The sequence below is a fragment of the Miniopterus schreibersii genome, assembly GCF_964146895.1.
Source record: "Miniopterus schreibersii genome assembly, chromosome: 7".
NCBI lineage: Eukaryota > Metazoa > Chordata > Mammalia > Chiroptera > Miniopteridae > Miniopterus > Miniopterus schreibersii.
Window position 1 is genome coordinate 23299710 of NC_138108.1, and position 25413 is coordinate 23325122.

The 25413-nt window shown below is 45.1% G+C and overlaps 1 protein-coding gene across 1 annotated transcript in view; it reads right to left on the bottom strand.

Moving 5' to 3' along the window:
• LOC308559789 (aldehyde oxidase 2) overlaps positions 1 to 25413 on the bottom strand; it is a 58415-nt gene that overhangs the window by 23376 nt on the left and 9626 nt on the right. Inside the window, exons 8-24 of the mRNA XM_081142870.1 lie at positions 24610 to 24702; positions 20321 to 20472; positions 18765 to 18858; positions 17203 to 17312; positions 15629 to 15813; positions 13896 to 14073; positions 12563 to 12655; positions 11297 to 11466; positions 10766 to 10880; positions 9149 to 9271; positions 8654 to 8750; positions 8043 to 8167; positions 7192 to 7325; positions 5617 to 5704; positions 4176 to 4262; positions 3799 to 3990; positions 1109 to 1336 (exon numbers count right to left, since the gene is read on the bottom strand). Of these exons, the coding sequence (XP_080998996.1) occupies positions 1109 to 1336; positions 3799 to 3990; positions 4176 to 4262; positions 5617 to 5704; positions 7192 to 7325; positions 8043 to 8167; positions 8654 to 8750; positions 9149 to 9271; positions 10766 to 10880; positions 11297 to 11466; positions 12563 to 12655; positions 13896 to 14073; positions 15629 to 15813; positions 17203 to 17312; positions 18765 to 18858; positions 20321 to 20472; positions 24610 to 24702 (2264 nt within the window). The remainder of the gene's footprint in view (positions 1 to 1108; positions 1337 to 3798; positions 3991 to 4175; positions 4263 to 5616; positions 5705 to 7191; positions 7326 to 8042; positions 8168 to 8653; positions 8751 to 9148; positions 9272 to 10765; positions 10881 to 11296; positions 11467 to 12562; positions 12656 to 13895; positions 14074 to 15628; positions 15814 to 17202; positions 17313 to 18764; positions 18859 to 20320; positions 20473 to 24609; positions 24703 to 25413) is intronic.

A 25413-nucleotide genomic window follows, 5' to 3' on the forward strand; every position in this document is an offset into this window, starting at 1 on the left:
GTCTCAGCCAATCCTCATCAATCCTAAGAGAGAGGATTATTATTCAGTTTATAATTGAGGAAGCTGAGGCTCAGACAGGTCAAATAACTTGCTTAATATCACAGCTAGTAAGTGGCAGGGCCAAGGATTTCTCAGGTCTGCCTGACTCCAGTCAATTAGGGATTTGGGGCAATTGCTTTGTTACCTAAGAAAGATTTCCTTTGACAGAGCAGCTTTTGTGGGGCGTGTGTGTGTGTGTGTGTGTGTGTGTGTGCGTGTGTGTGTTTCTATTGGCTGCCAGTGTTGGGTATAGGTGGAAGAATGCTTTCAATGGTATATCCACAAGGAGATCTAATGCATTTTTGGACTTATGTTTAGATCTAATGCATGTAAGATTTTTCTGCTTTTGGTGGACAGTCATGGGGGGCAACAATCTTTCTCAGTTTTCTAAACAGCTTTCCTGTATATGGCCCACCAGGATTCCTGGGAAGACTCGTCCATACCAGTCCTTGTGCTATTTAATGGACCCATCTACATGCCACCCTTCCTCCTCCCTCTGGAGAGGGCCTCTGAATGTCTTGCCTCTTCCTTTTACAAATCTACCTGGGATGATTTTGGGGCCCTCTCTCCATTTCTCCATCAGAATTGACACAGATTCCTGGGAGAGGCAGCTTGAAACAAATAGCTGGTCAGGGCAACATGGAACAACTTCTCTGCTTAAGACTTAAGGTGCACCAAGGAGTGTTGTAGGAACAGGGGCACAGACCAGAAGCAGCCCTATTCCTGCCCTACCTTTGAGACCCTTGAGCTCAGAAAGCACAGCCCCTCAAGCCCTGTGGACTCCTGTTCCCTTTCTGAATAGGGGTTCAGTGCGGGGGTGTCTGTGCTCCAAACTGTCAGTTACACTGCTGCAGGTCTCATGCTTGCTGATGCCTCTCTTTGACATTCAGGCATTTTTCTACTGTGCTGTGGTGCAAGTGCTTGCAGATGGGTGCAGCTCGGGAGAGCTCTGCACTCTGGTGGGGAGTGCCTCAGTGCCCTAGGCAATGTGACACTCTCCCAGAGTCAACACAGGCTGGGCCAGGAGTGTGTCTGACTCAAGGGTGATTTACCCCATGTAGGACCTTACCTGATGATAGCTTGTTGCACCAAAGCCAACTGAAAACTTCATGGGGATAATAGCAATGCCTTTCTTCTTCCAGTAATTCTTCTTATTAAACTCTTCCACTTGCTTTCTTCTGCTGTGAAAGGAAGACTTGTCCAGACATTCGTTCCAACATTGTCTCAGGGTCTCAGGGCTGAACGCTTGTTTGTAGATGGTTTTATCAACAGTTTTGTACATGTTTTTCTCCCTAACCTGAAATGGGTGGAAAATTGACTCAATAGTTATGGTAAGACAGAAACTGACTGCAAAATAGAGACTTGAAAAGCCTCCTCATGAAAACACAAACTTTGGTGGGGAGAAGACAGGGTCTTTCTTCTCTTTCTTTGAACAGCATGTGCTTTTGCAGAAAGAATGGAGGTTATTTCTCTTCTGCAAAGCACCAATCAGGTCTCTCCCTCCTGAAGGTGGAGGGTAATGCTAGTGACTGGTCTGTGAAGGGCAGTGGGATGAAGGAGACTAGGGAGGCAGATTGTCCTTTTTTCCCTGCAAAGTTCAGAGATGGAGCAGAGTTGGTAGTGTACAAAAGCAAAGGTTTATTATCCTGACTGGAGACTTGTTCTGCTAGAGAGGAACAGCATTGCAGCTAAATGCAAATAGCAGATCTTCTCTGAGCCTTCCAATGGCCTTTGGAATGTGTGGTCCGGATGAAAAAGGGGCTCTGTGGAAAGTGACCTCACAGGGTGACCTGGTCATAAATTCCTAACTGGGCAGGTCACACCCCAGGGTGGGCAGTCACACCCCAGGCACGTAACTTTTTAGTAAAAGGTTAATCTTTGCCTTAAGCAAGCCCTGCCCATTGTTTCTGTGTATCTAGGTTAATAAAATACCTTCTAGATAAGCTGTAACCACCCTCAGGAGAGCAAATCTTGCTAATTATTTTGTAGTCCGATTCTTGCTTTGCTTTCTCCCACCTCTACAGAATCTTCCTTAAGTCCCCTCCTAAAGCTGCCAAACTGCTATTCTCCAGAGCTTTTGAGATCTTGCTCCCTGGCACACGTCATCAGTTTGGCTCAAACACACTCTCACAAAACTCTACAGGTTGGGACGTTTCTTATGTTAACAGAGCAAACCTCTCTGAAAATGTATCTGAATGTGGGTGAGTCTCTGTCCTGGAAGCCTGCCTGCACCACTTGACGAAGAAGGGGAATCCACTGAGATACGCTCAGGAGTTTTTCATTATCCCCATCTCACTCCAATAACAAATAAAATGATTATTTTTAGCAGCAACACTGGAGTAACACTATCTGGTTTATAAAAACAAAAATTTTAACAGATGCTAACTCATTTGATTCTTGCAGGAATTCTGTGAAGTGAGCTATATTGTCCTCATTTTATAGGTAAGGAAGCTGAGCCACAAAGAGGGCGCCTCTCCCTGTTCAAGCTGCCCCATTTGCCTCATCACCTTCCCATTATCTGTGCCTGTCATTCTTCAAGGCCTATCTCAAGTGCCATCTTCTCCAGAAAGTTCTTCCTGCCAAACCAAAGTGATGCCTTCCTCTCTTGTACCCATAGAACAGTTGGTGTGACTTCTCTTAGGGTAATTATTGTCTCCCTTGTTCTATATTTAGGTGTTCCCTTGTGTGTAGGAAGTACCCTGACAACCACAAATCACAAACCTGGTGGGCCTCCCTGTTGAATTTAGAAACAAAGAAGTTCAAAGGACAATACATAGAGAGTCCTTGCTGGAGCAGAGGGTCCATATTGAGGAAACAGGATAGAAATGTAAAAAATAGGCTAGGGTCTGACTGGAATACATGAGGAGCAGAAACTATTATCAGCAGTGACCTCAACTGCCAGTGGTTCCCCTGTCTGGACTAGCATGTTGTATATACTGTGCAACTTCTAGCGTATTGCACAAAATAATATCCTTGGAGTGCATTCTTTTGGCAGTACCTCCAAAAGTTTTCAAGAGCACTAGCAATTTCAGTTCCGTAAATTTGCCCTATACATAAGAATACAAAGCTATCCCCCCAGTACATCTGTACCAAGATGTTTATTGCAATGTCATTTTAACAGCCGAAGATGGGTAAGAAGCTGACTGTGTACCAGTAGTGGAATGGCTAAATAAATTATGGCACATCCGTGTTACATAGTCCTATTCAGCCATGAAAGTGAAGGCATTCTATTGCCACAGGAAGATGGCCACGGCCTATTGTCAAGTAGAAAAAGCAAAGTGCAGAATAATGTGTTTATTATGGTCCCATTTTGGTAAATAACTGTATATGTGTGTGTATAAATACAGGGCAATGTTTGTGTGTGTGTGTGTGTGTGTATGAATACTTGTGGGTGGTTACCTATAGAGAAAGGGCTAGAACAAGAACTATGGAACTGTGAACAGTGGTTACCCTTAACCAACAGGGGTGAGGGGATATAAAGAGGGACATTCACTTTTTACTTTAATTACTTCAGTGGGGTTTGAATTTTAAAGAGAGTAATTATCTTTGTACAAATTTAAAGAAGGAAGAAGAGAAATCTTTGCACAAGAAGGGTGGAAGATAAGGGGAGAGAGGTGAATTCTGTTAGGTAGCACTGAATATATTTTGAATTTTGAGCCATAGCTAATTTGAATAGTTCTTCTAGGGTATTCCCCTGTGTAGCTGCCCCCCAACCTGATTCTTCAGCAATCTTGGTTGTGACCTTGATGACAACCTTACCTTTTCTGGCAGAAGGCCACACTTGGCTGCCACAGCTGTGATGCAAGATTCCGTGACTAGGGTTCCTTGCGGGAAGCCGTATCCGCGAAAGGCCGTATTGGATGGTAAGTTGGTCATACACGCACGGCCCCGGAACCTGAGGTTTCGGATTTTATACGCATTTTCCAGCTTTAGTATAAGAAATTCTGTTACCTAAAGTAATAGAAGATATTCATATACATTGGACAGTAGTTTTTTCTTTGCTCTAAAAGTCAAGTACACAGAGCTGAGCTGCTGTGGAATTTGGTAAGTACTTGAGGAAAGATGTTCAGTAAAGTCTCATCTAGAAATTCTGCGTTCTACTCACGGTCAAGGACACTGGTCGCTGATGCACGTACCTGCTCCGAGTCGTCCAGTGTGCACCCTCCGTTAATGAAGCACTCAATGTCGAGAGCTTTGATTCGCCCGTTGTTCATAAATCCCACCTGTCATCAAATGATGGACATTTTATGTGATTAAAACTTACATGCCAAGTTGGGACACAGCCCAGTTCCACTACTGGGCAGGAATGAAGACAGACTCTGCTCCTGTTTGCTCAGTGGTGCCCCACACCTGCCTATTTCTTTGTTTTTCAGTACTTGGCTGACAAAGACCTCCTCTGACCTGAATTTTGCTGAGCCCTTTCCTTTCAATGTGTAATTTTCTGGCTTCATAGTCAGTATGAAATTCTAAAGTCCTTGCTTATCTCCAGACAGATAATTGCTACCCTTTTCTTCCTTACTCTTGGAAGGTTCTCCTTCACTTTTTACTGGTACTCCTTCTAATTTAGACTGTGGTTTCCCCCCTGTGGAAAAGCTTCTGGAATTCCAGTGTGTTGGAAGGAATGGGAGTGCATCTTGTTACAGGAAAGCTTTGGAAGCCAAGGTTGGAAATGGACCCTGGAGTGATGGCTGTCATTGTACTGAGCTGTGAAGTGCTTTGTAATTGGTTATGGGTGAGCGTGACAAATGGGAGCAAGTGCTGCTGTTCTTACTGGGACCCAGAGGCACCTTGCATTTTTCTGAAGTTGCCTCTACCCCTTCTCCCCCCAGACCAGTTTGTCTATAGAGCCCAGATTGAAAATAAAAGTTCCCCACTCCCTGTTGTAGTTCTACCAAAAAAGACTGGCTCTGGACCTTTGTCTTCCTGAAAATGGGGATAAATACAACTGATGAGACCATATGGGTTATTATCATCTACTCCAAGAGAAATGTTGGATAATAAATCAGGGCAATTAGGACATGTGGGGAAATCCACAAATTCAGAATTTATGATAATTTTGACAAAGGCTAAGCTGAAGTTTACCTTTAACTTTTCATGAAGAAAGAATTGCCAAACAAAGATAGCAGAGAAAATTCTTAAGCTGTTTAATATAAACTTTTTAAGAATTTTGGAAGAACCTATCACACACAAATATCTATTATACTAATATATTATACAAATAATTCCAAATAGATAAGCAAAACTTTGTTAGCAAAGTTTGAATGAGGATATATACATACATGCACATGCACACACACACATGTCCAGTGAGGATGCTGTGTATTTGAATGCTCATAACTTTCTATGAAGAACTTTCAATAAATCTAGTGTAGAATTATGAAGTTGAATAATAAAAGTACACTAGATTTATTAAACGTTCCTTGTGAAAATGTTATGAGCATTCAAATACACAGCATCCTCACTGAATATTTTAGATGCTAAGATTATTAATTTTAGAATTCAGCAAAATCAAAATAATAAAAAAGAAATCATTCAAATAAAATGAGGTATTTTAATAATTTCATCTTTAATACTCACTTTATATTTTCCAAATAGTGGGTGTCTCCCCCCAGTTATTAACATGTCATCTTCACGATCAAGAACAAGACGAATGGGGTGACCAGTTCTAAAGAAAACAAATCTTGGTCAGAGCCTTCACCCCACCCACCCATCCACCTATCTACTCACCTAGTATCCATCCACCTATCTAGTGTAGGGTTTCCTGGTCTTCTTTAATGGTGAGGGCCACTTGGAGCATCAGTTAAATGTTCAGTTCCTGGTGATTTTGATTCAGTGGGTTTGGGATGGGGAGGCAGGAATTCCTATGAGCTCAGGAGACTTATTATCAGCAATTTGGGAACACTGCTCTGGGACCACTTAACACAAGGCAGGAGTGTGCTAAGGCAGGATTGTGGCTTAAGATGGTGTTTCCCACACTTGGCTGCACCGTAGAACCACTGGGAAGGTTTTTGGTATGTTTTTTTAAAATGTTTTTTATTGATTTTAGAGAGAGAGGAAGGGGGGGAGAGAGAGAGAGAGAAAGAGACATGGGTGTGAGAGAGAGACATCAATTGTTTGTTTGCCTCCCCTATGTGGCCAGACCGGGGAGCAAACCTGCAAACTGAGTATGTGCCCTGACAGGGAATTGAACCTGCAACCTTTTGGTGTATGGGCCAAGGCTCCAGAGAGCTGAGCCTCCCAGTCAGGGATTGAAGTTTTAAAATATAATGATGGTTGGGTCAGTATGGGGCATCCTGGGAAACTGGATTTCAATGCTCCTGGGATGATTCTAATGTGCAGTTATGCTTGGGAAGTTCTTAAAGGCACAAAGCCTGGTGGGAATACAATGAACTGATTATCTCTTGCGGGGTCCCTGGTGGGTATGAATAGAGAGAGGTTCGTTATGAAAAGAACTGAAGATGAGATTCAGAACCTGCTTTAGCCAAGCTCTCATTGCAGAAGGAGACACATATCTAAGTGTCCTGGGACCTAGCTCTGAACTAGGTAACAGAAGCTGCTAAAGGAAGCAAGCCGTTTGACGTTTCCAGGCTGATTGGGGCTCTGACAAAGTACCAAAACAGGAAAGGCAGCGCATGTACCACATGAACCGCGAAGGAGCGAGCCTGCCTTTGAGGTTGGCCTGGGAGCTCCCTTTGAGGAGCACACATGGAAAAGCCGGCCCTTCCCCGGCGCAGGGAGGCAGAGTGCTGGAGTTTTTCTTTCCCCACCCTGCCCTGTCTGCAGCTGAGAGTAGGAAGAAAAGTTGGGGAGCATCCTCCCCTTTGGCACTCCACTCGGTCAGGTGACTTTCCCCACCCCTAAATGGGTCACCTTCTCTGAAGCTGAGGGACAGGATAGCCCTGGCCCTGGAGGTGTTCAACAAATAATAACACTTCTCCTTTCTATAGGACAAGAGCATATTCAAAGTCCTATCTACATTTGGCCTTTCTAATAACTCTGGAAGGGTATTATATCTACAATTAAAAAGAAAGAGACAGGAGGCTGAGCTGCCCAAGGACAGGTGGTCATGACAGCAGCCCCAGTGACTCTGAGGCCACTGACTGGCCCTCAGCGCCGGCCTTTTACACCCTCTGTCTCCCCAAGTGCACTTACTTGATAGCGCCCGCAGCTGCAATGGCCCCGAAGACAGCTGGTTTTCCTACTTTCCCGCCAAAGCCTCCACCCACCCGTTTTACATGACAGGTGATCCTGTTGATTGGGATGTTTAAAGTAGAAGACACGGTTTTCTGTAAAAGTCAGATACGGGGAAAGTTTTACAAGAGTGAAATGGCAAAGAAGATTTTGATTTCCTGAAACACAATATCACAGCAAAGTTCATCCACATGTACTGTTAGTAAAAAAAAAAAAAAAGATGGACATAGTCTGAGTGTGTCTTGTGGAGCCCCACTGAGTTCATAAACATGGGTCATTGTCACAGAACAGCCTTTGGAGCAGAAAAAAATGGCATTTTCCAGAAGGGAAACTGTGAGAAGCTGAACTCTGAGACAAATGCCTAGACCGAACCCCCAACAAGGTGAAAAGCAGCAAACTCCTGACCACCTACTAAAGAAGCAGACGTGTTTGCAGCGAATGCCTAGAGTACTTTGAGACTGGGGCAATGAAAATATGCTATAAAGTGAGGTGTTTACTCCAAAGGTTAACTGTAATAATTATTTTAGAGAAAAATCAAGTACAGATATAACTTAGTGTTGTCATTCAATCAGAGTTCATTTAAGTACAGTATATTGCAAATGAATGTACTCTCTAGATCTAAAGTGACCATGACTGTTTTTTTTTTTTTTACTTCACAAGACCAGAAAAATAAAAGTGTCCTGGGGTCTTAGCTCTCTACTGATGCCCAGTACTTGTATTCTAAGTAAAATGTCTGCCAACTCTGAGGCTGTGGGGGCTGGAGGCCATGAGAGAATTAGGAAGTTACAGAGGTGGGGGGTCCTGGACCTCACCTGCACATGGGCCGGGTCCTGTGTTGACACATAGATGTCCAGTTCTTTGTCCTCTGTCTTTGGAATAACAAGCACTCTTTGTGTTTCCATGTAAAAGTGTTCCTGTCCTCCAACATGGACCTCTCCTGTTGAGTGCAAGCACAGAAATTCCTGAAGGTGTTTGCTGGTTTGGAAAGTGTCATATTGGGGAATTCAAAAGCGAGCAAGACGTGGCCTGGCCAGCCTGGGTTTGTCCTGACCGAGGAACTGATGGGTCAGGCATTTGTCCTGTGTCAACTGAGGGCAATCTGTTTCAGAAACTACAGTTCTGGGTAACAAGTTGAAATGCCTGGTTCTGTTTCTCATTCTGCCCTTGACTCATCAAAATCTTAGTTTTTCTTCCATTTATTCTGTTGCTCCCTACCTCCCACCCTCAAAACGAACACACACACACACACACACACACACACACACACACACACACAACATTTGGAAAGAAGAAATCTAAGATATATTTGGCAAGGTGCCAAAACTTTAGAAGATGGTCTTTCTGAGAGGAGATCACATGCTCTCAATGTTTGCTTCGGAATAAAATCCCAAGAAGCTCCCATCAAATATCCTGAGTCTCTTACCTTCAACAATTTGATCGACTTTTTCAAATGCCTCCTCAATGTTTCCTTGTTCAAGTTTTTTTTCAGGGCATAAGAATGAATTGTGTTTTATGGCATCCTGAGTGACAGGGAAAAAAACACAAAGCCAATTCTTTGTATTTTTCTTCCCCTGGTAGTGTTTTTCTTAATCAAACCCCTCCAAATTGCCATCTATTAGGACACATCAAAGGAATAATGCAAGCAAGGAAGTACTAGAGTAGTGGGCTAGCTGCAGAGATGGGATGTCAGAGGGAATATCTTCTAGATTGCAGAAGACACCAACAAGGGTTAGAGAAACAGTAAGCATTGAGACCCAAGGTCATTTTCTGTACTTCGGAAGGGCACCTGCCTTCTGCATTATTTCTCTCCAATAGCTTTAAAGCCATTGCCTTTCTTGCTAAGAATAATATATTCTATAAGATATTTACAAAAATACTTTTACTTCTATAACCTTATGGGAGAGACCAGTCAGCTTACCTCGATGGTGAAGATTACTGGCTCCAGATCTTCATACGTGATCTTTATGTTTTCAATTGCACGCTTCGCCTGTACATCTGTCTCTGCAGCTACAGCACAGATGACCTGGCCCACACAAAGTACCTGCAGAAAGTACATGCTTGAAGCAGGTAGAAAATTCTGGGTAGAAGTAGGCTTACCAGTGGTGGGGGTGTCTTAGTTGTCATTGTTGAGCAATAATAACCACATTGAAGTTGCATTAAACTGCATCTGCTTCGCTAAAACATTAAAAATATTTTTGAATTAAAAAATAATTTAAATAATACAGATGTTTCTATTGGCCATTTTACTCAATGAATGTAAGCTTTAGAATGAATGTGAGGTTGTCTGTGACCTGAATCTGCTCTGTCCTATCAAGTTAGGTTCACATGTATGGACTTCATGGTGTCACTTTAGAGTTTAAAGATAAGGAAAGTATTTTTTGTAGAACATGGCTCTCCCACTCCCAGTCATGTGCTGAAGCCCTAACCCCTCAATGTGAGTATATTGGAGATAGGGCCTTTAAAGAGGTAATTAAGATTACATGAGGTCATAAAGGTGGAGCTCTAATCCAATATGACTAAGATCCTTATAAGAAGAGAAAGAGAAACCAGGGAGGCTCATACACAGACCAAAGGCCAAGTGAGGATGCAGGGAGAGGATGACTATCTGCAAGCCAGGAAGAGAGGCCTCTGGAGAAACAAACCCGTCAACACCTTGACCATAGACTTTCAGCCTCCAGAACTGTGAGAAAATAAATTCTGTTTCTTAAGCCACTCGGTCTGTGGTATTTTGTTATGTCAGCCCGAGTGGATAATATTGTTCCTAAAAGACAGCCAACTTCTTCATCTGGAGTTCAACCAAAAGAATAGTGATTCATCCCAAGGCTAAGGGAGAAACAGTCTGTGTGGGACTCATTGAGATGTGGCAGTAATAGCTAACACGGAGACCCTTCATGTGCCAAGCACTGTTGTAAGTACTTTACAGGTATTAACCTTTTAAATCTCACAACACAATGAGGTGGTGACACCCAAGGTGATGACACCCAAGGACATACAGCTAGTGAGTGGTAGAGATGGAACATGAACCAAGGTGGTCTTCCTCCAGAAACAAGTGCTCTGTAAATGATTGTTGAATTGGTCAAAGGCCAAAGATGGCAAGAGCAACTTTTTAAAAAATGGAGTGTGTGAGGTTAGTGGAAGGTGGAGGGGGTGGTGTTGATCCAGGAAGGGAGGAAGTTCAGTGTAAATAACCGGGAATGGTTGTGTTTTTGTACTCTCCTTTCTAGATTTTTCTGTTCTATCCTGATACAGGTCCGTTCCTGCATTTTTCAGATGAGGAGAAATTGACTCAAGAGCACACAGTGGGAAAACTAGGACTTCTTGTTTTTCTGTAATATCTTTCCTTTTTATTATGTTATTTCCTGACTCCAGAAGAGTAAGTCTGTCTAAATAAAGATGTTAGTGGTAGAAAGAAGCTGGGAGAACTGGCACCTCTACCCCTCCAGTGACAGAGTGGGCTGGGAGGCCATGGGAAGCCAGTGGAGGTGGTACCTTAGTGGTTATCTACACAAGCCATCTGGGAAGGCATATTCTGTACCTCATCTACAGCCAACAATTTGTTGTCTTCAGTACCGTTGGTTCCTGGAATGTCTTTAGCTGTTATCACATCAACCACCCCAGGTAGTTCAAGCGCCTTGGACAAATCAATTGATCTGAAAAAAGAGAAATATTTAAAAGGTAGAAATCAGCAACTTTGAGGGTTCCAAACTTGAAGGAGGGATAGAGCATGGTTGAAAATCAAAATATATAACAACTGGTCCAGCTTTGGCCCTGATCAGGAGGCCCTTTGCTGGGCCAGGGGGTAACACTTTAGCTGCTGGGAAGGGAGATGTCACATGGGTCAGTGTGTCTGTTGCAAGAGACCCATAATTATAATTTTTGTTCTCTTTTCCATGGTGGTCATTTCCAGATACTCTCCCTTCCTCCTCCTGTGGCTGGTGACGTTTTTTTTACTCTTTCCATGTTAGGTTCTTCGGGTTTAGGACATTGTAGAGAATTGGTACATTCCTCTGAGGAAATCCCCAGCTGTGCTTTTAAAAAGGTTTTTGAAAGCTTTTCATTTACTTACATGATTTTTGCATGGGCTCTGGTACTGATCAGCAAAGCCATGAAAAGTTCTTTATCCACCCTGGGGATGTCATCACAAAATATGGCTTCACCGGTGGCATGTTTAAGAGCTGAGAGGTGCATGATGGGGCGTCCCACTGGATCTTGGAGGGATTGGCAAGAATCCACACTCTACAGAGGAAGACAAGAGTTGCCCTGGAAAAGTTTAATCTTTAGAAGTGGCTTGGACAATAACCAACACTCCTGATTCAGGATTGAGAAAACACAGTCACCCTTGGGCAACAAACACTGGAGTGGGTCCGATAAAGAACATGACAATTTGCTGATGTAACTACACTGGAGAATGGTCATTTCAGTTATGTGGCAATCCCTTAGGCAAGGCCAACTTTTTTGGCAAAATTGTGAAATAGGTGAAGGGGCACCCCAGCTTCTCCTTTGGCATCTTCTTTTGCTAAGTGGTACCCTCGTACCCCTTCCTTCTGGAATTCAGAGGGTCCCCCGTCCTGCTTTCTGACTTTTCCAGTAATCAGCCTGCTCACATATAAAGTGATCATGAGGATGAAAGCTAAAGTGATGTAATTCCTGAGGGTGAGGAACCAAAATCTTTGCCAAGAGCAGGACTCTGGTGGGGCAGGGGGTAGCAAATGGAAACGGAACCTACCCAGATCCAGACTAAGGTGCCTTGGCTGCCCTCTAAGGGGCATGAAGACATCACTGGGAGTATAAGGCAATGAGCCAAATGTTTGCTCTGGAAATCTTCTCAAGGAAGATCTGTGTGTGGTGTGTGGAGATGGGACTGGGGGGAGGGGTGCGCTCTAGTGGGTAATAATAGATATTTTCCAAGTTGTCCTTCAAGGAGAGTGGGTTCAGTTACTTGCAGGCTCTTGTTTTGCTGACGGGATTAAACATGTTGCAATCTGGGCTGGAGGCTGAACTTTGCTACTGTCCTGTGCTGTCCTTCCCCCACACCGGGTGCAGCTGCTGTTCAAACAAATGCCCACAGGACATCAGTATGATAGTTTGAAGAGACTATCAGTTATTACATGGTCAAACTGCTTTGGGTTGGTTCAGCCTTGAGTGCACTGAGTGGTAGCTCAGGCCTGATCTTGGACCCAGCATCTCCATGACTCGGCCTAAACAAAGGGCCAATGTGCAGCAGAAATGACAAAGTCAGAACTGAACATCACAACTCTGAACTGCTTGCTTGTTCAAACAGCTACAGCTTATCTCTTAGTGTCTAAGCTTCCGTTAAATTAAACTCACTGACCTGGTACCTTTGGACTCCCTGGGGTACTGTGACCGAGAAATCTTCTAGAGCACTTAGGGATAGGTCTGAAACTTCAGGATATTGAAGGCGGTCCTGAGCAAAGATTCAAAACAATACAGATAAACCGATTAGTCTGTGTTTAAGCAAGCTTTGATTTATGCAAAAATGACTTGGCTAAAGTATCCACGAAACTGCATGGTCGGTGTAGCATGGGTAACCCAAATCCCCATCACCTCCCAGGATTTTACTTTTTGTGAACGTTTTTTGCCCTCCCTCCCTCCCTCCCTCCTTTTCCACATAATGAGGAACTGGACTGACTGGTTTGAATCTGATCCTCAAGTCACCCTGAGAAGTGAGAGAGGCCTGTCAGTGAGCTGGCTGGCAGACTGAAGAAGCAAGAGCATTTGGGGCTCCCAGAATGAGCTGGAGTTCATTGTACACAAAAGAGCCCATATATGATTGTTTTTCTCAGCTACCTGGCTTTTGTGGGAGAGCAGTAAAATTGGGAGCTCTCTGTGTGTCACTAAAACACACCAAGTGCCTTAATTTAGAAATTAAATGGCAGCAAGGATTAACCTGGGGAATGCTGTTGGTAAGGGTTTTCATCTGAGTAAATGAAAATCAGACACTTTAGGGATGCTGGATGTTGGGGTGGAGTTGGGGGCTAGTGGGTACAAAATAGGGTGAGAGCTGTAATAATAGGGGAGGAGAGAGAGAGGGAGGGAGAAAGAGTGAGAGAAGGTTTTGCTTTGCTTAATTACTCCAGAATTTACAATCAGAAAATCTAGCAGAAGCTACTTAAATATTAGCATGCAAATAAATTTTGGGATTTTTGAAAAATAAAATTGTATTTTACACTCCATATTGAAGTTGAAATTTGGTTGCCTGGGTGCAGAGGTGGGAGGGTTGACTATAAGGGGGCAAAAGGACACTTTTTGGGGTAATGGAAATGCTCTTTTTCTTGTTTGAGGTGGTGGCTACATGGGTTTACACATTTGTCAAAATTCACTGAATTTAAACAGGTGCATTTTATTATATGTAATTATACTTTCTAAAGTGATTTTGAAAGAAAAATAATTGCACACCAAGGCAGAGGCACCATAATGCCTCACTGCCTCAGGGCACGTGGTAAACATCTGTGGACTGAAGATAGTTTGGCATCCTGAGCCTCAGGAATCCGGAAGGCGGGACAGCTGGGAACTGACTAGGCCTGACCCAGAACAGGTGGCAGGCAATGGCATAGGCCACCCACAAGACAGTTTGCAAAAATAGTGGGAAAGCTGGGAGCTAATGGCTGCAAGGAGCACGCACAAGCCTGAGCACTTACAGGCACAGAGGAAAGCTTTGCCAGCTTCTTCAGTTTCTGCAGAACTTCCAGGTAGAACTTGAAGAAGAAGCTGACCACCAGAGTCCTCTTGAATTCCACCCTCCCCCCGGGAGCTGAGCCTGGGAGGGAGACTTCTTCCAGAAGCAGCCTGCAAGCCTCATCTAGCATCAGCTGGTTCCAGCGCCTGGTCGGGTTGGAGGCAGGAAGGAACCAGTTAAAGGGCAGTCTCAGTCTCGTGACAGCCACTAGATATTGGATGGCGATCATTTAGAGACCCCAGAGTCTTTTTTTTTTGTTAAACCGCACCTGAGGATATATTTTTCCATTGATTTTTTAGAGAGAGAGTGGAAAGGAGAGAGGGAAGGAAAGACACACACAGAGAGAGAGAGAGAGAGAGAGAGAGAGAGAGAGAAATAAACATGCATGTGAGAGAGACACATCGATTGGTTGCCTCCCATACATTGGTTGCAGGGATGGAACCTGCAACCCAGGTACATGCCCTTGACTGAGAATCAAACCCTTGACCCTTCAGTACTTGGGCCAATGCTCTAACCATTTAGCAGCACTGGCCAGGGCCGGAGTTTTTTTTATTGAGTTGAAAGGGAACTTAGAAATCACCTAACCACCCTGCCGGCATGGCTTGGCAGTTGAGTGTCGATCTGTGATTTAGGAAATCGAGGTTTGATTCCCGGTCAGGGCACATGCCCAGGTTTTGGGTTCGATCCCCAGCGGGGTGTGTGCAGGAGGCAGCCAATCAATGGCTCTCTCTCATCATTGATGTTTCTATCTCTCCCTTTCCCTTCTTCTCTCTGAAATCAGTAAAAAATATTTTTAAAAAAGAAAGGAAGGAAGGAAGGAAGGAAGGAAGGAAGGAAGGAAGGAAGGAAGGAAGGAAGGAAGGAAAGAGAAAGAAAGAAAGAAAGAAAGAAAGAAAGAAAGAAAGAAAGAAAGAAAGAAAGAAAGAAAGAAAGAAAGACAAAGAAATGACCTAACCAAACCCTTCAGGAAAACTCAGGCAGGAAGTGGGTTGAGGGTCATGGCAGGGTACAGATGGGACCTGTTCCTTGAACATGAACCAAGTGTGTTCAAGAGCCAGAACTTGCTGGAACCTGGCATTAAATAAAAAGACTATCAAGGCCCGGCTGGCATGGCTCAGCAGTTGAGCATTGACCTATGATCCAGGAGATAGTGGTTTGATTCCAGGCCAGGGCACACACCTGGACTGGGGGCTCCATCCCCAGTGTGGGGGCGTGCAGGAGGCAGCTGATCAATGACTCTCTTCTTATCATTGTTTCTATCTCTCTCCCTCTCCCTTCTTCTCTCTGAAATCAATAAAGACATTAAAAAAAAAAAGACTATCAGGGACAGTTCCATTGTGAACTGGACAAGACTCCAACTTGGACACAGCTTTTACTGAAGAAGAAACAGATCACACTCTAGCAGAGGTAGTGGCCGTGCCACTTGGATGCTACCTGGTTTGCTGGAGTGTAGATGTCACAAGGGACAGGGGCTGGAGGCAGTCCCCGCCATTTTAGTTGTATTCCTCATCCAAAAAGTGCCACCTAATTAATCATGGTCAAGTAAGGGCTGATTCACTTAGCAAAACTGTGGAAAGAATAAGCAGTGTTTCTACACGGAGGAGTTTCCAGTTTCCCAGGGCTTTTCCTACACTTGCCTGAGCCAGATTTCCACTCTCTTCTGACGTCGATTCACCCTTGGGGTGCAGGGCTCATTCTTACCTCCCTTGGAGCTGCCGGCAGGATTTGTGGGCACTGACGGTGGCAGCCCCGAGCCCTCCGTAGGCGATGCTCAGGTCCTCAATGGTGTCTGTGTCTCCCTTGAGGAGGACTCGCATGCCAGCATTCACATCGGCCAAGGCGTTTTGCTGGCACTGGGCCTGTCGGAAGGCTGACACAAATTCCCACTGTGGAGACAAATGCCATTTAGAGTCATTTGATATGTCAAAACCAAGAGCACAGTTTCTGCTTCTGAGAGCCGCTAATTAATCACTTAGACCCAATGTAAACAGATACAAAGGATACTTGGTAGGATTTGAAGGCAACTTGGCTGCCTTCTGGTAGGAGAATAGTGTCCTCCTAAAGGCCCACGCCCAATGCCTGGTCCCCTCGAGGAACAGGGATCACTGCACCCTTTGCGTCTGAGGTGAGGACGCCTACACACAGAATGTCTGGCTCTTTTCCATGTTCTCTATTTCCAGGTGTCACTCCCTGTAGTCTTCAGACACCTTTGTCCCCAGTGAGGATGGAGGAGCCCTCCCAACACCAGTGCTTTTCAATATGATTTGCCCAAAGTGCAAAAGAGACTGATTGCATTTCTTGGTTTGCAGAAACTATCACTTTCCATTTTGCATAGCTCATAAGAGAGTCAAAACGAACTTTCCAACAGTGGGCTAAGGAGTCTTGTATCGGGAAAAAGAGTCAGGAGGGTGACGTCTACCCCAGTGACCTCTAGGCACCCTGACCATTGGTGTGCTGACATGGGGTCAATGGTGGTGGCATGTGTCTCCAGTGTGCTTCCACCTGTGTCGCCACCACGGGTACTGTGTTTGAGTCTATGGGTTTTTCTGCCTGGGGCCTTTATACAGACACACAACTGACTGGGAACACATTTCAGAGTTTTCGTTCCACAGGAAAAAGAAATGAAGGTCATGCATGGCTGAAAACAGTACTTGTTTTAAGACTCCCTTATAAACTAGTTGACATCTGGCTTCTGACATGTGTGTGTGTGTGTGTGTGTGTGTGTGTGTGTTGTATTGCCTCTCTCTGGAAGACTGTCCTCTTGGATTCAGGTACAGTTTTGGGGAGAGGCACAGGGAACAGAGAGTGAGGACAGAGGGCCCCCCCAACATCAACCCCAGAGATCCCATGTTAGCAGATGTCCGGAGGCCCCAATGTTCTACGAACTGCGGGGTTTTAGCCAGAGTGGGGAATGGGGAGGCCCGGCCCAGCCTCCATCTCCTTGTGAGTCAGGCAGAGAAGCTCATTCCACAGACAGAGAGCTTTCATTTCAGCCTCACAGAGTCATCCATGAACACGAGGAAGCTCAGAAGCTCAGCTGGCCGCAGGCCCTGCTCAGGCCCCACCCCACAGCTGAAACAACACGCGAAACCCACACCCTGGAGCTGCTGCTCGAGGTGGCTGAGCCCCTGGAGCTGCGCCAGTCCCTGGTGAACAGGAAGCTATTATTCTCATGAATTTGTTTCCTTCTGCCTGTTTTCAAAGTTGCAAAGATGACTGGACTCAGTGATGAAAAGGGAAAAACAACTCTCAGGAGCCACCAGGGGCATTCTTACCTTTTGAGAGTGAGGGATATACACAGATTCCAAAATTTCCTCTGGCTTAAGGTCTGCACTTGCTGATCCAGCAAGAAAATGTTCGTCTAGAGGAATCTGCCGCGTACCTGCTGTTGAAGAAAATGACATTTCTGCACAGTGGTAACAAGCAACTCGAGGTGTATTCTGTACCCTTAAATGTCAGCGGCAGAGAAGAGAAGGTCACCTTCCTCAGCACCAGGTGACACAGAGGCCTGAGAGGTGGCATTCGGGACTCTCCTGTCCCCTCTACAGGGAGGGTGCTGGCAGCTTCATGACATTTACTCCTCTCAGCACATGTGCTGTGTGAGCCGGGTCTCTTCCCACCTCCAAAGCCTGCCAAGCCTTTGTGGGTTTTCATCTTTTAGCAGAGGCTGGTTAACTAAATCTATTTAGTTCCACTGGATTTGCTTTCAGGTCTTGCTGCTGCTCTTGGCTCCTAAGACAGATACCTACACCTTTAAAGCAAAGGGAACAATGCACAAAATCTTGCAGCCCCATTGTCATCACTGAGTGGTCCACGGTCCCCTCTGGCTTTAAAAGGCAGTTTGTGCCTCCACAAACTGGGAGGTGCTGCGAGGAGATCAAGCTGCAGCCTAGGGATCCTGATGTGGGTCCCATTCCTGGCACAAGCAGCACTATGCCCACTGGAACAGGTGTAGTAGAGAGGGAGGCGGGATCCCGGGTTGACCTTTGCTGGCCCACCCTGCTGCTGGTCAGTGAGCTCTCGTATTGGCCTCGCCGGAGCTGGACTGCGCTCGGGGTGCAGGTGCTCTGCAGAGCTGGGAGAACAGAGACCTGGAGCCAGGGGTAATGACCAATGGCCAGTAGAAGGACACTTTGATTGTCCTTAGTACACCTACTGCTAGTGTAGGAGGCAGCCTCCTGCGGGCCCCACTGTCCTTCCTATCCTGATGACCCAGAGTCTTGGCTTCTTCTCTCCTGGTCTTTGGGGTTCAACGGAGGTTGTCCTGGACCACAGGCCAGGAGGACTTAGCAAAACGGCTGAGGGACTGTGAGGGGTGAGGCCTTTCCTCTCCTCCCTCCTGGTGGCTGCATGCTAAGCTGAATGGGGACAGGAGAGCTTTTCCTCCACCACCAAGTCCCTCCCAGCACTGAGTTTCCACCAATCAGGGATGGAACTGTGTTGGCCAACAAACCCCTTGGGAGGCTTACGAAGCCTGGGATAGATGTCCTGGTCAGACACTCCGAGTTCACGCGGGGCAGGCTGGGGCTGCTCCCCATGAGCCCCAGCACCTGGGCCTGTGCCAGCCCACAGAAGGGTAAATAACGGAGGGGCTGAGTAGGATGGATAGCAGGAGTGGGTGTGTGATGGGTTGTGGGAGAGGGAGGGGGAGAAGTGGTGGGGAGGGGGGTTAGAGGCCTTGGGAGGCCGCCTGATAGAGGAGTCAAGCACATGCGTTTGGAAATCAGATAGGAAAGGGTTGAGAGCCATAGACATGGGCTTTGACTTAAAGAGAATCCTTAAAAAAAAAAGACAGAAAATCTTCAGGTGCTGCTCAGAGTGTTCTGAGGTAGCTTACCTTCTGACAGCAGATTGAGGGTAGCGTTGCCCACAGCCAGAATCGGGTTCAGATCCGAGTAGCAGGGCCGGCTTATGATATGTCCCCCTAAGGACTAAGGAGAGAGGGTTGCAGCCTGCGTCATTCTACACCTCGAACCCTCTGCCCCACAGCACTGGCAGCGAAGGAGTCCAGAGGAGTCTGGGTCTCCTTTGCAGAGGAGACTCAGTTCCCACCGTCAGGGAGCTCATTCTGTCCTGGAGGCCCCTCCCACTTGCTACTTTGGATTGAGAGCATTGGTGGCAACTAAGACTCCCATAGCTTTTGGTGTGTTCCACCTGCTGTCAACCATTTCACACATATTTACTCATCCTCACAACAACCCAGTGAGACATGTCATTTCTACAGATTCATTCTACCGATGAAGACACTGGACACAGAGAAATTGTGAAATCTGACCAAGGTCTCCCAGCCAGAAAGGGACAGGAGTGGGATTCAAACCCAAGGAGTGAGGCTCAGTGGCCAGTTCCGAACCACCCTCAACTCAGCCTTGGCCAGAGGCAAAATTCACATGGACCATGTCAGGGTTCTGGGCACCTGTACCGTTGAGAGTGGGGTGCCTTATCTTTCTTTTTGGAAGACTCCACTAGGGTTGAGTTGAACTTATAGCATCTCAGAACTTGGGAGGGCAGTGACAGGCCATTCAACTCAATACTTTCCTCCCCACATAGTGACCACCCATGTTGCTGTGGTTTGGGCTGTAACACTGGTGAGGACAGGGAACCCCAATTCCTCTGTGGACAGCTTGATTTTAAAGTTTTTGTTTCCACTGAGTTGAAATCTGCCTCTCTGGACTCTCACCTGTTGGTCATAATTCTACCCTTTTGATCATATGAAATACATCCATCTGTCCTTAGGAGCCTATAAATATTTGAAAGCAACTCTCATGATCCCTCTGACTGTCTTACCTCCGCCATTCCTCTCTCTAATATGGTTGCCAGCCCCTCACTCTCCTGCAACCATCTCCTTGCCAGGCTCTAGAGTATCAGTCAGAGTTCTTGACAGGGGAGAGAACATTTTGAAATCACTTGAAGAGGAAACATGTCCTCCTTTCCCAGTTCTCTATTTCCCAAGGATTTCTAATATACCATTTAGGGTATGTAGGAGAGGGAATACGAATATTTTGAAAACCTAACTAAGTTTCTTCTGCTTTCTCCTGTGGTCATAAATAACCAGACCTTAAACTGTGTTTCCAAGATCTGAGCATTATTCTCCAGCTGTGGTCCAAACAGTCTGGAGCAGAGAAAATAAGAAATACTTCCTTATTTTAGGTACTATACTTCTGTTAATGCAGCCTTAGGCTAAATTAGACTAAGTCCTTTTCCCACCTATTAGATTAAACTATCCTCCTTTAAACATGTTATTAAATAATATTTATTAAATATTTATTTATTGTGCCTGTCATTTCAATCTGCTGAAACCCTTTTGCACATGGACTCTGCCAATGTCTATTTCAACATTTCAGTGAAATTACGAAATAGGTGTCATGTGCTCAATGGTTGGGCTGGAGAACATACTGCCATATTCCGGATCTGCTGGCCCGCCAGGCTCTTCAGGTGTTTCAGGAGGGCTCGGTACGTCTGAGTCTTCTCCTCTGGGAGTTCAGAGATGCTCTCAGCCAAGATGTCCTTCACCTGGGCCAGACTGCAGCCAGCACCTATTGTCAGCCCTGGAAAGCAAATTGTCTTTATAGGGGACATGGAAAGAGCAGCTGAATTGTAATCATGACACAAGGGCCTTAGTGTTCATCTAGCACAGTGGCTTTCCACCCTAGCTGCACAGAGAATCACTGGGAACTCAAAAACAGCACAGATTCCCCCTTCCTAGATGCATTCAATCAGAATCTCTGGGTTGGAGCTTTTTCAGAGCCTCTCCAGGTAGCTCTTCTGTGCAACCAGGGTTAGGACCTCTGGGCTGGTCTACATTCTTGTTTGAACAAAAGCAAGGTAATAGAAGATAGAGAGAAGGAATGACAGTAACAACTAGCAGGCAGCCAACCCTAGTAGAACTTTCCATGGCCTCCTCCTGACTGACCACAGTGAAGCTATGCAAAGATTTTGTAATTGAGGGGGATAAATCTGATGGCATTGTAACAGTAAGGAATTGTAACCCACCCCACCATTCTTTTGACAGTGTTTCTGTAAATGCTGACTTTGACTAATATGTAGCTTGTAGATAAATAGCATATTTGTACAAGAATCCTAGGAACTAACTTCAGAAGATACAGACTCCAACCTTTAGTCATCCCAGCTCTAGGAGAATTGCTGACCTTGAACTGTAGAGCCAGGATGACACAGACCCAGGGTGACAAAGACCAGGAGGATGTGCACCAGACCATCACTTGACCAGTTGCAAGGTTCTTATTGGAATGGCCTGTGCTAGTCTACATGTAGAAAAATTGTCAACCCTCTCCCCTTGATCTCGTTGTTCTGTTTCCCTCCTCCCTCTTTATAAAACCTCTGCCTGCACTGGGATGTTAAGATGAGCTTTGAGACTAGAGTCCCCCATCTCCTCAGATGGCCAACACATGAACAAACCTCTTTCTTTTTTCACCAGCACCTGTCTCACAAGTTTGGCTTTCCTGGCAGCAGACAGCAGAACCTTGGTTTCAGTTACAGCATTAAAATAATGGCAAAAGTCTTTCACTTCCTAGGTCATTGTCTAAAATCAATAATGCTTTGACTGCTGATATGTACATCTATAGCTATTCTTGATACTCAAAATCTTCAACAATTATTTGCATGAAGGACTCTGGCCAATCAGAATGAACACAGCCCATGCTAGGAGCTTCCCCAAGTGTTATGTTGGGTGTTTTTGTTGTTGGGTGTGGGGATGTTGAGGGGGTCCCCAGAGAGGGGCCAGGGAAGTAGCAGCAATGGCAGAGCATCCAGGAAGATTGGAGCAGTGCTATTTGCTACACAGCAAGGAAGTAATTCAAAATTTTAACAACCATTGCAGCTATACTTGTGATTATTGGCAGGATATCAGCGCTGGCTTTGGGGCTTCTACAGCAGGGATGTAAAGGGTTCAGATCAGTCTTTGAGAGTGAAGAAGTCACCCAAACCATCAGGAAATGACTTAGCCATTTAAAATGAACCCTTCCCTCACTATCAGGTTTGGAATGTTTCCTTATATTCCTAGTTTGCTCTGAATTTCTATTACAAATGGGTATTGAATTTTTATTCAATGCTTTCCCCCCATCTATTTAGGTGATCACAAGATGTTTCTCTTTTACTATGTTAATGTGATAAACTAAATAATTTTCTAATGTAAAATCCTTCTTGTATTCTTAGAATAAAGTCTACTTGGTCATTCAAAAAATTAATTCTTCGCTTTTCTGGGGTTTGCAGTATGAGACACTACCATGTAGAGTCCGATTTGGTCTCTTGCAGGGCTGGGTTCTAACTGCCGGTTGCAGGCTGGACTTTGATTTTTCTCTTGCAGATTAATATTTGAAAAATTTTCACCCCACCTCCCCCAACGTAGCTTTATTTTTAATAAACATTAAAAATGTACTGGCACGATACTTTCCTCACCTCTGCCAACATAAGTGCACAACGCCCCCCGCTGCTTCAGTAATCTCAGCTAACCTAATTGACCACAGAAGCCACTGGCTGCTCCTTACTATCCTTTTGTTGAGCAAATCTTGCCAAAAAGCAACTAAACTGCTCCTCCTTCCTGGAATGTCTCCACCTAGAGCCCTCCCCTGGTTTCTGTTTCAGTGTCTCATGAAAGGCACTCCACAGTGTGGGATCCCTCCCAGGCCCATCCGCTAAGGTCTGTTGCTTCCTATCACTCCAGGTTCCCTTGGAGCTTGGTCTTTAACTTCTGCAAAAATTCTGGCCTTATCTTTGCCCTCAGGAGAGCTGGGAAAACCAAGCTTGCCTCGTACAAATCCTCCTACCCAGAGTCTTACTAGTAGAAAAGAAACCAGAAACAAAAAGACTATTATTATCTTTTTAGGTCAGAAGCATCACATAGATCAGCAGGACCATCTCTTCTTTGGCATAGGTAGGAAAGGGCAGTTCAGCCCCAGGGGAGATAACAATGCCAGCCTTCTGCCTATTGCCTGCATTCTCATAAATACAGATTTCAAACTTAGGTCAGGGCCGGATGATCCACGGGGGCTTTTGTTTGGCCATTTCCATTGCTCACTTTGTGAGAGGCATGACGCCGCTATACCGAGAAAATTCTCTTCACTGTACTTCCATTCATATTTTATTCCATCTATGGTCACAAAACCTAGCTTGTGTTTCTTCTTTTTTCTTTTCTTTTTTTAGAGAGGGAGGAAGGGAGAGAGAGAGAAACATCATTGACTGGTTGCCCCCCACATATGCCCCGACCGGGGAATCAACCCCACAACCTTTCCGTGCACCGACCATACTCCAACCAACTGAGCCACACCGGCCAGGGCCCTAGCTTGTATTTCAGTGGAGTTGAAAAGAGCTTTAACTTGGTTTGATTCTCAGAATGTGGGTTTTGTTTTAATGCCATGCTTCTCAGAGTTCATGGGTCTATGGGATAAAGATGCAGTGACTTTCTGGAGCACTTAATATACTAAAGATTTTGAGGGGAAAAGTGTATAGTGAGCTAAATATGCACGTGATATAGATTAGTATGCAAAATTTGAAAAACACATGCTGTCACAGAAATTTATTTTCGGGGGGTTGCTGCTGGGGTGTGGGGCACATATGGCTCCAGAGCACCCCTGCCCCACCAGTGTCTTTCACTCTTCTGGGCCTTAGGAAGATTGAGAATCCTGGGGAACATCCCTGGAGGCCACTAGAGGGCACTCACACTTTAATTTTAAGAGGTCTCCAAGGAAGGAAGTTTGTTTCCTCAAATTTCAGAATCTGACTCTACTTTGCCTGCAGAATCCAAATGGAGTGGTCCGTTCAAGTGGCCAATTGTACAGGCCTCAGGGCTGGAGAATGGCAGCAACAAAGGAGTTCTGATTTGTAAGTGGAGATGTGTGGCTTGGTGACCTGGCCACCACCCGATTTAGAAACCTTGGGCAAGTACACGTTCAGTTATTATTTCCACTGCAGCCCAAATTCAAGTTCCTGACCAACTCGTTCATTTATGTTCCCCTCCCCCCCATTAAGTCATTGATCGAGCACTTACATGCATGTGCAATACTCATATGCATGTACTTATGTGCTAAAACTTCTGGAGGGGTGTGCGTGTGTGCAGAAAAGAGTAAGATAAAAGTTCCTTTTGTCAAAGAACTGCCATGCATCTTGAAGGCAAAGTCTTGCATGTTTCCTCCTTACTTTTTGAGTGACACCTTGCCTGATGATATCTGCACATTGTGGGCTCCTACAGGATGTTGTAAGTGACTGGGGGTGCTTGCCCAGGCAGGTCTTGTTCCACTTGGCCTCTTGCCATTGTTCCCCTGAGACAAATAGTATTTGAGTGCCACACAATATTTCTCCTACTTTCCCCCTGCAAATATCCTCGGTCCCTGGAATTGACCATTCAACCAACTGATGGATAGCCCCAGTTCTCTCTCTTGCTGTCTTCCCATCGAAGTGACATTGCAAATTTATTGTCACCATGGCATGCAACAGGCAAGAATCCTACAGGTGACTACAGGGTCTTGAATGATGTCATCTGAATACCTCATATTCTGTGCAAAGGTTTTGATAGTAAAGTTTCATAGTGAGAGGTAGGTACATCACATCAGAAAAACGATGAAGAGTGGAAATAGGCCAGACGTGTATGTAAGTTTTCAAACTATTTGGCAAGTGGAAGTTTAGTGCAGGGATTGTTTCACTGATATTTTACAAGAACACCAGGAACTCACCCTCACTTGTTTTAGACACCACACTCAGCTCAGAAATCCTTGCCGGAGAGAGGAGAACTGGGTGAAAATGCCCTTGAGATTTCATTGCAGGCCCTGAAAGGTAAATATATATTTTAGAGAGTTAGGAAAGAGAAAATGCCTTTTTTTTGGCATTGGAAGTTTTTAATAAAACTATGCAGATACTAATTTAAAAATTGACAATAAATGTATATAGATGTGAAAGTAGTGGCCATATACCCAGCCAAGTAAATTTATAGCACATATGCTTCCAGTATATGTATTTATTTATACACTCACTGCATGTATATAAAAATAGGAAGTAAAATGGACAAGAGATTCTTAGAAAACTCTTACACGAGGGCACCAGGAGATATGTGTAATAGTCAAAGCTTGGAAAGCACTCCAGGCCCTTCAACAACAGAGTGGATGAATCAATTGTGCCAGTCATACCGTGGCATCCAGCGCAGTTAACGCAACAATGTGGGTGAATCTCAGCTCAAGAATGTTCATGAACAAAGCGAGCTGCAGCAGCGTAATACCATGTTGGTCTATCTAAGTGAAGCTCGAAAATACATAGAACTAAATGACATCTTGCTTAGGAATTCAAATATGTGCGGTAAACCTGTGAAAACAAGGAAGAGACTGGCCAGCACCACGTTCAGGCTAACAAGGGCCTCGCTGGTGCGGAGGACCACAGGGCCTTAGAAATTTCTGGCCAAGTTCTTGTTCTTAAACTGGGTGTGGGTGATAACCTGGCGGGCATTGTTAGCATACCCACACATATTTTATAGAATTCTGTTATAT